This window comes from Pygocentrus nattereri, chromosome 6, assembly GCF_015220715.1.
Source record: "Pygocentrus nattereri isolate fPygNat1 chromosome 6, fPygNat1.pri, whole genome shotgun sequence".
NCBI classification, from domain to species: Eukaryota; Metazoa; Chordata; class Actinopteri; order Characiformes; family Serrasalmidae; genus Pygocentrus; species Pygocentrus nattereri.
Genome location: NC_051216.1, coordinates 47,786,799 through 47,800,878, shown reverse-complemented (window position 1 = coordinate 47,800,878; position 14,080 = coordinate 47,786,799). Strand labels below are relative to the sequence as shown.

At 47.8% G+C, this 14,080-nt stretch overlaps 1 protein-coding gene across 4 annotated transcripts in view; it reads left to right on the top strand.

Annotated features, from left to right (window-relative positions):
* Positions 1–14,080, top strand: part of egfl6 (EGF-like-domain, multiple 6) — a 51,270-nt gene that overhangs the window by 34,531 nt on the left and 2,659 nt on the right. For 3 of the 4 annotated variants that reach the window (XM_037539073.1, XM_037539072.1, XM_037539074.1), the window contains 4 exons: positions 552–614; positions 6,256–6,582; positions 13,867–13,929; positions 14,013–14,080. The exon at positions 14,013–14,080 is cut by the window's right edge and continues 28 nt beyond it. In XM_037539073.1, the coding sequence (XP_037394970.1) occupies positions 552–614; positions 6,256–6,582; positions 13,867–13,929; positions 14,013–14,080 (521 nt within the window). The remainder of the gene's footprint in view (positions 1–551; positions 615–6,255; positions 6,583–13,866; positions 13,930–14,012) is intronic. The other variant, XM_017687053.2, reaches the window with a different exon arrangement.

Here is a 14,080-nt window from a genome sequence, read left to right as displayed (position 1 = left end):
GGACAAAAAAAACGTATTAAGTTAATTAATCTTATAATAGTTTTTACATATTTTTTTACAATATGTTTAAATCTCAAAGGTAGAAAAGGCTGATTTGGGATGATTTTGCAGATTTTTGCCGATGACGGTGAAGTGACAGTTACAGTAATTGTTATATGCGGTAATTTTATGAGTCTGAGCTTCTTTCCTCTCAGCTGTGCGTCTCTGACATCCCTCACTGTAGAGGCTATATTTTTCATAAAGGGACTCGAGCCAAAAGCCGTTTCCTGTTTTTAGAGCCTCCTGAACTCCGCAGATGTGGAGGGAAGGGAAAGGCCCGCGATTGGAATCCCACCTGTGTAAATATCTGCTTTGTGCCCGGCCCAGTGATGGGAGCACACGGGCAAAGACACGTCCGTGTTGTTTGTCGAGAGAGAGTCCCAGCATGAACCTCGGCCATCCCGGTTATCTTGGTTCTCCCAGTGTTCTATTGGAGACGCCTGATTCTTTCAGAAATGCCGCGAGCACCAGAGGAGCTCTGTGTGAATGAAGACTTTCTGTGTTTTCTGTAGTAAAGCCTTTTTATCGCAGCTCCTGGGACGGAGACAAAGGCAGTGCAGACAAGTTTCCTAACGGTGAGGCAGCACGGAGACTCTGGCTTGATTGCTGCGTCTGGTTCCAGTTCTCATTTTTAACCCCACGTTCTGGTTTCTATGCCGTCTCTAACTCAAGCCAGAAAACAAGACTGACCTCACATTAGCAGATCAGGTGTTGCTGCTTGTGCCATGAGCCCCAGCATTTCCACAGACTAGCTTGCTGTTTAGTATGTGACTTTCTGCTCTGTGATCGCATGAAACCACCACACTGCACTGCAGATCCTCCACACTGCACTGCAGATCCTCCACACTGCACTGTAGATCCTCCACACTGCACTGCAGATCCTCCTCACTGCACTGCAGATCCTCCTCACTGCACCGCAGATCCTCCACACTGCACCACAGATCCTCCTCACTGCACCGCAGATCCTCCTCACTGCACCGCAGATCCTCCACACTGCACCGCAGATCCTCCACACTGCACTGCCGATCCTCCACACTGCACCGCAGATCCTCTACACTGCACCGCAGATCCTCCACACTGCACTGTAGATCCTCCACACTGCACTGCAGATCCTCCACACTGCACCGCAGATCCTCCTCACTGCACCGCAGATCCTCCACACTGCACTGTAGATCCTCCACACTGCACTGCAGATCCTCCTCACTGCACTGCAGATCCTCCTCACTGCACTGCAGATCCTCTACACTACACTGCAGATCCTCCACACTGCACTGCAGATCCTCCACACTGCACTGTAGATCCTCCACACTGCACTGCAGATCCTCCTCACTGCACTGTAGATCCTCCACACTGCACTGCAGATCCTCCACACTGCACTGCAGATCCTCCTCACTGCACTGCAGATCCTCCTCACTGCACTGCCGATCCTCCACACTGCACTGCCGATCCTCCACACTGCACTGCAGATCCTCCTCACTGCACTGTAGATCCTCCACACTGCACTGTAGATCCTCCACACTGCACTGCAGATCCTCCTCACTGCACTGCAGATCCTCCACACTGCACTGTAGATCCTCCACACTGCACTGCAGATCCTCCTCACTGCACTGTAGATCCTCCACACTGCACTGCAGATCCTCCACACTGCACTGCACATCCTCCTCACTGCACTGTAGATCCTCCACACTGCACTGCAGATCCTCCACACTGCACCGCAGATCCTCTACACTGCACTGCAGATCCTCCTCACTGCACTGTAGATCCTCCACACTGCACTGCAGATCCTCCTCACTGCACTGTAGATCCTCCACACTGCACTGCAGATCCTCCACACTGCACTGCACATCCTCCTCACTGCACTGTAGATCCTCCACACTGCACTGCAGATCCTCCACACTGCACCGCAGATCCTCTACACTGCACTGCAGATCCTCCTCACTGCACTGTAGATCCTCCACACTGCACTGCAGATCCTCCACACTGCACTGCAGATCCTCCTCACTGCACTGCAGATCCTCCACACTGCACTGCAGATCCTCCACACTGCACTGCACATCCTCCTCACTGCACTGCCGATCCTCCACACTGCACCGCCGATCCTCCACACTGCACCGCAGATCCTCTACACTGCACCGCAGATCCTCCTCACTGCACTGTAGATCCTCCACACTGCACTGCAGATCCTCCACACTGCACTGCAGATCCTCCTCACTGCACTGCAGATCCTCCTCACTGCACCGCAGATCCTCCACACTGCACCGCAGATCCTCCTCACTGCACCGCAGATCCTCCACACTGCACCGCAGATCCTCCTCACTGCACCGCAGATCCTCCACACTGCACCGCCGATCCTCCACACTGCACTGCAGATCCTCCACACTGCACTGTAGATCCTCCTCACTGCACTGCAGATCCTCCACACTGCACTGCCGATCCTCCACACTGCACTGCAGATCCTCCTCACTGCACTGCAGATCCTCTACACTGCACCGCAGATCCTCTACACTGCACCGCAGATCCTCCACACTGCACTGCAGATCCTCCACACTGCACTGCAGATCCTCCTCACTGCACCGCAGATCCTCCACACTGCACTGCAGATCCTCCACACTGCACTGCCGATCCTCCACATTGCACTGCAGATCCTCCTCACTGCACTGTAGATCCTCCACACTGCACTGTAGATCCTCCACACTGCACTGCAGATCCTCCTCACTGCACTGCAGATCCTCCACACTGCACTGTAGATCCTCCACACTGCACTGCAGATCCTCCTCACTGCACTGTAGATCCTCCACACTGCACTGCAGATCCTCCACACTGCACCGCAGATCCTCCACACTGCACCGCAGATCCTCCACACTGCACCGCAGATCCTCCTCACTGCACTGCTGATCCTCCTCACTGCACTGCCGATCCTCCACACTGCACTGCAGATCCTCCACACTGCACCGCAGATCCTCCTCACTGCACCGCAGATCCTCCACACTGCACCGCAGATCCTCCTCACTGCACCGCAGATCCTCCACACTGCACCGCAGATCCTCCACACTGCACCGTAGATCCTCCACACTGCACCGCAGATCCTCCACACTGCACCGCAGATCCTCCTCACTGCACCGCAGATCCTCCACACTGCACCGCAGATCCTCCACACTGCACCGCAGATCCTCCACACTGCACTGCAGATCCTCCTCACTGCACTGCTGATCCTCCTCACTGCACTGCCGATCCTCCACACTGCACTGCAGATCCTCCACACTGCACTGCAGATCCTCCTCACTGCACCGCAGATCCTCCACACTGCACCGCAGATCCTCCTCACTGCACCGCAGATCCTCCACACTGCACCGCAGATCCTCCACACTGCACCGTAGATCCTCCACACTGCACCGCAGATCCTCCTCACTGCACTGCCGATCCTCCACACTGCACCGCAGATCCTCCTCACTGCACCGCAGATCCTCCACACTGCACCGCAGATCCTCCTCACTGCACTGCCGATCCTCCACACTGCACCGCAGATCCTCCACACTGCACCGCAGATCCTCCTCACTGCACCGCAGATCCTCCACACTGCACCGCAGATCCTCCACACTGCACCGTAGATCCTCCACACTGCACTGCCGATCCTCCTCACTGCACTGCCGATCCTCCACACTGCACTGCAGATCCTCCACACTGCACTGCAGATCCTCCTCACTGCACTGCAGATCCTCCACACTGCACTGCAGATCCTCCTCACTGCACCGCAGATCCTCCACACTGCACCGCAGATCCTCCACACTGCACCGCAGATCCTCCACACTGCACTGTAGATCCTCCACACTGCACCGCAGATCCTCCTCACTGCACCGCAGATCCTCTACACTGCACCGCAGATCCTCTGCACATGTACTGCTTGGTATAGAAGCCCATTCCAGCCAGATAGAAGAGACAGAAATCGCATCTGTTGTCTCTCTCTCTGGTAAACAATTTGACTTACTATGTCAAAATAATGACATATAATTTCAACTTAGCACTAAATAAGTACTTATTCTTGAAATAATGGCTTATATTTAAAATATCAAGTCAAATGTCAAATTTCTAGATGAAATAATAATCATTCTGAGATACTATTTTGTGAAAATAAGCAATTATATCAAAATACTACAACAAGTTTTAAGAAAATAAACAAACGGCGCTCAGCTCCGCCCTCTAAAGACGTCATTAACGACCATCAAATAAACAAACGCCGCTCAGCTCCGCCCTCTAAAGACGTCATTAACCACCATCAAATAAACAAACGCCGCTCAGCTCCGCCCTCTAAAGACGTCATTAACCACCATCAAATAAACAAACGCCGCTCAGCTCCGCCCTCTAAAGACGTCATTAACGACCATCAAATAAACAAACGGCGCTCAGCTCCGCCCTCTAAAGACGTCATTAACGACCATCAAATAAACAAACGCCGCTCAGCTCCGCCCTCTAAAGACGTCATTAACCACCATCAAATAAACAAACGCCGCTCAGCTCCGCCCTCTAAAGACGTCATTAACGACCATCAAATAAACAAACACTGCTCAGCTCCGCCCTCTAAAGACGTCATTAACGACCATCAAATAAACAAACGCCGCTCAGCTCCGCCCTCTAAAGACGTCATTAACGACCATCAAATAAACAAACGCCGCTCAGCTCCGCCCTCTAAAGACGTCATTAACGACCATCAAATAAACAAACGGCGCTCAGCTCCGCCCTCTAAAGACGTCATTAACGACCATCAAATAAACAAACGCCGCTCAGCTCCGCCCTCTAAAGACGTCATTAACAACTATCAAATAAACAAACGCCGCTCAGCTCCGCCCTCTAAAGACGTCATTAACCACCATCAAATAAACAAACGCCGCTCAGCTCCGCCCTCTAAAGACGTCATTAACCACCATCAAATAAACAAACGCCGCTCAGCTCCGCCCTCTAAAGACGTCATTAACCACCATCAAATAAACAAACGCCGCTCAGCTCCGCCCTCTAAAGACGTCATTAAAGACCATCAAATAAACAAACGCCGCTCAGCTCCGCCCTCTAAAGACGTCATTAACCACCATCAAATAAACAAACGCCGCTCAGCTCCGCCCTCTAAAGACGTCATTAACGACCATCAAATAAACAAACGCCGCTCAGCTCCGCCCTCTAAAGACGTCATTAACCACCATCAAATAAACAAACGCCGCTCAGCTCCGCCCTCTAAAGACGTCATTAACCACCATCAAATAAACAAACGCCGCTCAGCTCCGCCCTCTAAAGACGTCATTAACGACCATCAAATAAACAAACGGCGCTCAGCTCCGCCCACTAAAGACGTCATTAACGACCATCAAATAAACAAACGCCGCTCAGCTCCGCCCTCTAAAGACGTCATTAACCACCATCAAATAAACAAACGCCGCTCAGCTCCGCCCTCTAAAGACGTCATTAACGACCATCAAATAAACAAACACTGCTCAGCTCCGCCCTCTAAAGACGTCATTAACGACCATCAAATAAACAAACGCCGCTCAGCTCCGCCCTCTAAAGACGTCATTAACGACCATCAAATAAACAAACGCCGCTCAGCTCCGCCCTCTAAAGACGTCATTAACGACCATCAAATAAACAAACGCCGCTCAGCTCCGCCCTCTAAAGACGTCATTAACCACCATCAAATAAACAAACGCCGCTCAGCTCCGCCCTCTAAAGACGTCATTAAAGACCATCAAATAAACAAACGCCGCTCAGCTCCGCCCTCTAAAGACGTCATTAACGACCATCAAATAAACAAACGCCGCTCAGCTCCGCCCTCTAAAGACGTCATTAACGACCATCAAATAAACAAACGCCGCTCAGCTCCGCCCTCTAAAGACGTCATTAACGACCATCAAATAAACAAACGCCGCTCAGCTCCGCCCTCTGAAGGCGTCATTAACGACCATCAAATAAACAAACGCCGCTCAGCTCCGCCGTCTGAAGGCGTCATTAACGACCATCAAATAAACAAACGCCGCTCAGCTCCGCCCTCTGAAGGCGTCATTAACAACCATAGCCTTATATTAAGCAGGTCACAATCAGTTCTTTTCAACATTCCTGGTCAGCCTGATCTTTGTAATACGATGCTTTTGGGACACCCGGCCTTAATTAGGGAAGCTTCTTCCATGTATTGGAATTGACTGTTCTTTTGTAATCTTCTGGGCGCCCCTGCAGTGATCCCAGATTCTCCCTCCAGGTCTCGCATTCTCGGAAAGTTCGACAACACCATCCCAGAGTCCAAAGTGACCCAACTACCCAGGCTTCTTCTGCAGCCGTTTGATTACGATGGAGAAGTGTACATTGGACCTTCTGAGGAAGACATTCGAGTTTTCCCAACACAGGACAAAGACGAGGACGAAGAGGAGGAGGAGGAGGAGGAGGAGGAGGAGGACGATGACGACGATGACGACGACGATGACGACGACGATGGTGAGAACGATGGTGAGAACGAGGGGAACCGACTGGATGGTGAGAAGCTCAAACCCAGAGGAGATGTCTTCGGTGAGTGGCCAGTTTTGTTTGCTGATAATGTTTTTGATTAGACAGCAAAGAGTTGGGATGTTATCAGCCTAACGTGTTAACATGTGCCCAATTACTGTCTAATATAATTAATATATAATATGTTTAGCTGTTAATTTGGCCAAGCACTAAGGCAGTCTACTAAAAGTCTACAGTGTAATCATTTCACACATTTCAATCATCGGGTATCGCTTATAACATCAAAGGGGAATTTTATCTGTTTTTATTACCCCATAATTCAGAGGTTGAGATGTAAATAAAGCCATTCTAAGTGGTTTACTGTGAACTATGTGTCTTCCAAATTTTTATATGGAATGTTGATGATGGTAAAAGTTATAAATCTAAAAAAAAACACATCTGGGAACTATTTTGCTTCACAACGTCCTGCATGTATCCCTCCACCATGAATCCACTGGAAGGCCAAAACATCATAAAACAGCGTCTCAGTCATCAGGCAGTGAATTCAGAACTTTAATAGCTTTCTGGGAGCTTTCTGAGGTGGATGTCTGGTTCCTATCACCACCACTGCGAAGAATTCCGACTTAAATCTCTAGAATGGAGCGTTTCACGTGATACGACTGAAGGACTTAATCATGCAGAGGTTTTGAATTCCAGAAGGTGTGGGTTTAGCGAGTACTTCCAGATCTGTGAGGTGAGAAGGTGCAGCTCTTTCAGGAAGCGCTGAAACCCGACCTCCGCTGCCACATTTATCAACGGGGTCGCAGGATTTACTGCAGCCTGGCTCAGTGCAGAGCTGTCTAGGACTTTTGGAGTCAACAAAGGAAAAGGAGGGAAAGGTTCCCAGTGCTGGCTTTGTTTTCAGGCCCTCCAGGGATTTAGCATTAACTTCCAGATTGCTGTTTCTCTGTTTAAGGTCAAAGGCCAGTGAGGATGTCTGGTCTAGCGGGTTAAGGACATGTCACTACATGCTCCATCACAGCCACTGTCACAGCCAAAGACTGCAGGAAATACATTCAATTACATTCGCAGACAGTGTTGTTGGACAAACACTCAGAAATAAAGGCCCTAGACCGTCTCTGGGGCAGTTCCCCTCTCATCACTGGGGTGGGACCCTCAAGGCTCCATCTCAGTCCCTTTAGTCAGGGAACATAACTGAACCATAATCCACTGAAATGATGTGTTCTAAGCTGGACTGACTCCACTCACCCCGCCTCGCCTCGCCTCCAGGCTTTTACTCTACTGCTCTGTTTTAAAACATTCGGTTTTGAAAAGGAGGAACTGATTTAAGCTCCACAATCAGACCTTAAACCCACTGCTGGAGCTTTGAGGGAACATCTTCACTCTTTGTACCTTGGTGGACGAGAAATGTTCCTGAACAGAACCTTCATTTCTAACAGTGCAGGAGCACCTGCCAGAACTCTTTCCCTCTCCTGTAACTGATCATTGGACTTTTGTTAGATTCAACATTTTCCTGCATGATGTTTTCTTATGGCAACAACTGCATTATGGTATTTTTTCGCTCAGCTACCCCAGTGAAGTCAGTCTTTTCAGTTCTTTTAAGAACCTGAAGGCCTGATGTGTAAAACGTTCTGCTCACGTCACGTCCCACCCATACATCACACAGGCCTTGTGTCGGAAACGCTCTCAAAGCGTGTTTTATGAACAATTTCAAGAGACAATTGAAACACAATCTGTGTGAGTGTTACAGTTTCTTATTTAATTAAAACATTTTTTCATGCGGTTCTATCTAAAATAATAAAATACAGCAACAACATGTAACAATGTTACTCCAGTGAGCTGATAATGGGAGTGAATCACCGTTCCAGTGCGGTGATGGACGCCAACGCGTCTTTACCTGGGCGTTAAGGGGGGGTTCCTTATGTTCCTTGTTTATTTGCCAAGTTGAACATGTTTGATCATTCTCAGCACTGCAGTAACACTGACGTGGTGGTGGTGTGTTAGTGCATGTTGTGCTGGTACGAGTGGATCAGATGCAGCAGTGCTGCTGGAGTTTTTAAACACTGTGTCCACTCACTGTCCACTCTATTAGACACTCCTACCTTGTCGGTCCACCGACAGCTCATCTGCTGCTGCACAGTTTGTGTTGGTCATCCTCTAGTCCTTCATCAGTGGTCACAGGACGCTGCCCACAGGACGCTGCCCACAGGACGCTGCCCACAGGACGCTGCCCACAGGATGCTGCTGGCTGGATATTTTTGGTTCTCAGTCCAGCAGCGACACTGAGGTGTTTGTGTCTGATCCACTCAGACCAGCGCAACACACACTAACACACCACCACCACATCAGTGTTACTGCAGTGCTGAGAATGACCCACCACCCAAACAGTACCTGCTCTGTGAGGGTCCATGGGGGTCCTGACCACTGAAGAACAGGGTAACAGAGTATCAGAGAAACAGATGGACTACAGTCTGTAACTGTAGAACTACAGAGTGCAGCTATACAGTAAGTGGAGCTGATGAAGTGGACAGTGAGCGTAGAAACGAGGAGGTGGTCAGAACGTTAGGCCTGATTTTTGCACAGGGAGCCACTGAAAGCCACTGTTCTTGTATGATAAACTCACCGATACAAATAACAGCTAAAAACATGTTTTAACTGATAGCTTTGGTCAAGCTATTGGTAATTTGTCAGTTAGTGGTGAATCATTCACACCTGGAGTTCCACCTTAATCACTCATTAGGTGCCAAAAAGATGTGCAACAAGTGTTCAATGTTCTGCCTGTTAATTCACTGTGACACTTCCGATGTAACGTGGTGTTCACAGCCTCTTAAATGCACCCTTTTCTCTTTTGTGTGGGTTAAAGGATCACCCTGTATATCCTGCTCATTATAGGAAACTCTAGACTGTCCCCTCCTCATTGCAAGTGAGGCCAAGCGCGAGAAAAGAGGGTGTGTGGGGTCAAGCTCACCAAAGAGACAGAGGCCTGGGAAAGCAGGGAGTGGCTGAACCGATCCGTCAACCTGTCAGAGAAGACCTAGCCGGGCCTTTTTCAGAGTGGTGGGTCGCTCAAGCAGGGCTGCCAAAACAAACAGCTTTTTTATAGACGATTATTCATGTGCTTTAATCGATTAATATTTGATTAATAATAAAATGTAACAGCTGTAACAGTGAAACGTTTGACCGTGTTTTGACAAACTGAGGTTCTGGACTGGGTTGCACCGGTTTTGCGTAAGTTTGTACGCCTTAAAAGTCTTTACTAAGTATTTAGTTGCCACTAGTTAACTGTAATTTTGCCAAATTTGGCTGTACCACATGTTCAGAGCCAATCTGTAAACCCGCAGCCATGGAACTGTAACAGCAGCCTGCTGTCAGGGGTGGCGGTGGTGGTGGGGGGTGGGGGGTAATTCGTAGATGCATTGCAATGCGGACGTAAACGATTCTGAATAGTGAATATTTAATTGATAACGAAATGTTGATGGAACGCAAAAGTCGGAAGTGCAGCAAAGGGACAGTCTGTGGCGGCACATAAAGACACACAATGTATGAGCGAGAAATCCGACAGTGTATGGAAGCACTTTGGCTTCTATGGAGTTCAAGGGCAAAAGGGTTTCGACAAGAGCCGCAGCACATGCCAGTGTCACACTAAACATAAATATTTTGGAAATGATAAACAAGAGAATGTGGGGCAGTCGTGGGCTGGAGGTTAGGGAACCAGCCCTGTGACCGGAAGGTTGCTGGTTCGATCCCCTCGGCTGACAGTCCATGACTGAAGTGCCCTTGAGCAAGACTCCTAACCTCCAACTGCTCCCCAGGTACCGTGGATAGGGCTGCCCACTGCTCTGGGCAAGTGTGCTCACTGCCCCCTAGTGTGCATGTATGTGGGTGTTTCACTGCATGGATGGGTTAAATGCAGAGGTCTAATTTCACAGGGTGCAAACACAGTGACTAATAGTTGTTAATTCAAGAGAAACCATAACACATGTTTTCCGTCTAGTTGCGGTTGCTGCCAACCACAGGACCATCAAACAAGCGATGTCAGAGCTTCCCCCAACCTGGAAGCAAATTCCAAACTCTATCGCAACTTTGTGCCAAGGACCTGCGTCCGTACTCAGTCATTGGGAACCAGGGCTTTCGCACTATGTTGGGTACTTTGGAGCCGAGATACAGCGTCCAGTCTCGAGCATATTGTACTGATACAGCGAGGCCCCCAACACAACGAGACCAAAACCGAAGTTATAGAATCACTGAAGAAAATGGGTAGAACCGCTGTAACATGTCCTGCGTGGACTCCCATTACCACTGGGTCTTATTTCACATTATTATCACAGATGAGTGGCAGCAGTGCCTCCAAACAAGAGCGGTGAACGAGAGCCTTTCGCTTGACTTGCCTCATCGCTTTCGTATGATTTATTAATACAAGATACAGGATGTCAATTCATTACAGACACTTTCCTTTAAAAGCACCAAAATGCCACACAGTGAGAAAAAGTCCTGTATAGAAAAAAAAGACGCATCGATAATCGTTTTCTAATCATATCGCAGCTGCTGAATCGTAACCAATTCGAATCGGGAGGTGCCTAGAGATTCCCGCCTCTGCCTGCCGCTGTCTCCATGGAAAGATATCCAGTATAGGAGGACACGATGTTTACAAGTTTAACTGGATTAACCCGACCGCTTGAAGCCACTTCCTGCTTATGCTTTATTATTTCCTTGCGGCAACCAAATATGCAGCTTTTTTAGGTGTTGCGTCAGGTATAGACGCAACACCAGCTTGGTGTAGATGTTCCTGCATCTCCTGAATCTCGCTGAGCTGGAGCTGCGAGTGTTCCGCTTTGTGTTTAGACTTAAAACCAGGGAGATGATTAGAGCTGTGGGTAAAATCACAGAATACAGCATTCAGAATGTTTTTGGTCTTTTTTGTGCTTTCTCTGTGGTTTCTGATGGTTTCCCCAACTCTCGATGCTGATCAGTGTGGCTCCATTACTGAACTACATCAGCCTCGTACCTCCAATGCAAAGACTTCAGACACCAAATATGCTTTTGGTGATCAACTACATTTGGGATAAGGGGGGAAAATTGAGGACATTTTTCACCAAACTATTGTTTTTTTTTTGCAGAATTACTAAGTTTGTATGTGCGAGAAGCTCCAAGATTTAGAGGTTCAGGTCTTTGTCTTGGAGCTTATGTCGGTCTCCTTGAGCAAGAGGAGACAGGCCTGAGACATCCATCAGCTGTGGGGGGGAATTCCACACCTGAGGCAAAAAAGTACCTTAAGACACAACCCCCCTTTCCCACCGCACCCCCCCCCACCCAACCCCCCAAACCAGACGAGGCTTTTATTACCGCCCTCCAGAACAGCTGTTGGCTAGAGGCTCTGTCATCAGGATTCAAATCCACTGCTAACAAAAGCTCCCTGCCAGAGCTGCTTCACTCAGCCGAGCTCAGCTACACCTGGTTCTGCCAGAGAACAGGCGTACTTGAGTCTCAGGTGAAATGAAAGGGATTGGGGGGGCTGACACATGGGCAAGCAGCCACTCGCACTCTCAAAGCCCTCGTTTGCCTTTTTATGTGGAAATATTTGCAAACTAGTCAGGGGTATTTCCTTTAACACGTTGCTCAGGTACCTTTCACTCTGGGTGCCATGTTTGCAGCATCTTCTGATGATTGTTAGATTTGAAAAAATATGAAATAAGAGTTAAAGTTTTTACAGTAACCAGACTATGAATCTGTGTGAGATTTTGGATTATGGAGACAAAGTGACATGCAAGCCAGTTTCTAGTTTCAGTAGCACAAGCAAGAATTTGGCCAATGCATCACATAAGCAATGTTAGCCTCAGCTTTTATTATAGTACAGTAGCCAGCATTCACTGCACAAATGGTCAAATGATCTTAATTATAATCGATAAATGTAATAGTTCTCCTGTTAAGAATGATAAAGCTTAATATAAAATTATCTCGCCATATTGGCAGATCATTTTAGGGTATATTTTGGTTTTTCCATCTGAATTTTTGAATGAAAAGGTTAAGAAATGTGCTTGAAGCTGGCAAAATCATCTACCAGTATAGTGAGAAAATGTTACCTAGAAATGACAAAAAACAAGTAAATAATGTCTAGAAATAGGTGAGAAAATCTCACAGTAAGTGCCTAACCATCTCAAACTGGGAAATATCAGACATGTAGACTAGATTTAAGACCAACATGCTGTTTTTTGCAGTGAAGGATACAAATCGTTCTAATGCTGTTAGCATTAGCTGCTCAACTTAGGAGACTCTGATTCTTCACGTTGTTTGACTGCTTGCTTCTGTCCTCTGAGTTATTGTGGGCCAATTTACGTTTTCCTTCCAAAAGTTTGACTCGCTCGACTTTATTATCCAACTTTAAAGGGCATTCTTTTAGTCCCTCCTGGTGGAAAACTTGTTGTTTTATCCAATTAAACTGAGAACACTAGAAACCAGCATGATTTCAAGACATGATGTCAGACACCCTGGGCCTAACTGTCTTAGCCTGGACCTTCACGTCAGCATTAGGATTACCTAAGAACAAATCCTAAATAAGAGAACACTGCTGATTTCAGAGTCCTCGAGGAACCTGGAAGAAGTGGGTTTAAGTTTTTCAGCTTTGGGTTCACTACACGACTTTTAAAGTCTTAACAGATAGTAACTGACTGGGCGTCTCACACTATCAGACTGGTTTCTGCAGATTTTTTTGGGCCACTGAAATGTTGGGGATCCACACTAAACGATTAGGGATCACACACTACTCAACTTTTAAGCGGTTTCCGAATGAAATTGAACTCACTGAGCTGTCGCTGCTGTTTTCTCTGCCATTCGTGCTGAAACAGTAAAGAAGCAGCAGGTAAACATGTTTAAGTGACGATCATGGATTTCAAAATGTGATCAGTTTGGTATTTTTAGTTTTAAACGTACATAAACTTAAACGTTTACTTGCATTTTCTTCGTTCTCTCTCAGTTTTGATTGGTTGTTGCAGGAATCTGTTCAGATTGAGTCATTAACCAGTTTACAGTAGATCACACTCCGAGGCCGGTTGAAAAATGTTTGATGACCTTTGATTGGTCTGAAACGCTATCAGGAGGCCAAAAATTAGAGTCTGTGCCCCTCAAACACGACTCCACTCTCTCTCCAACTGTCGACTCCGACTGACCCAAATATCTGCAGACCAGAGCCGACTAGCTCTGACTCAGACTGAGAATCAGGGCTAAGACCGGGGTAAAAGTCGTGTAGTGTAACCCCGGCTTTGCGAACAGCTGTTGAGTGAAGCCCAGTGTTTTATATTTGACATTAAAGACGGAATCAAGTTGACACCTTTTAAATGTTTTTCATTTCAGTTCCAGAAGAGTCCGTCTACAGTTCCGAGTTTAAGGAGATCAATGCGGCTCCTCTACAGGAAAGTAAGATTTATTTTCAGTTATTTGAGTGTCGTCCCGTTTACAGAGTCCGATTGCGGTGTATATTCACACATGTTTCTGAACAGGACTGCTGACCGACTGTAACTTTGATTCGGGAGCGTGTGAGTGGGTGCAGGACCAGGATGATGATCTG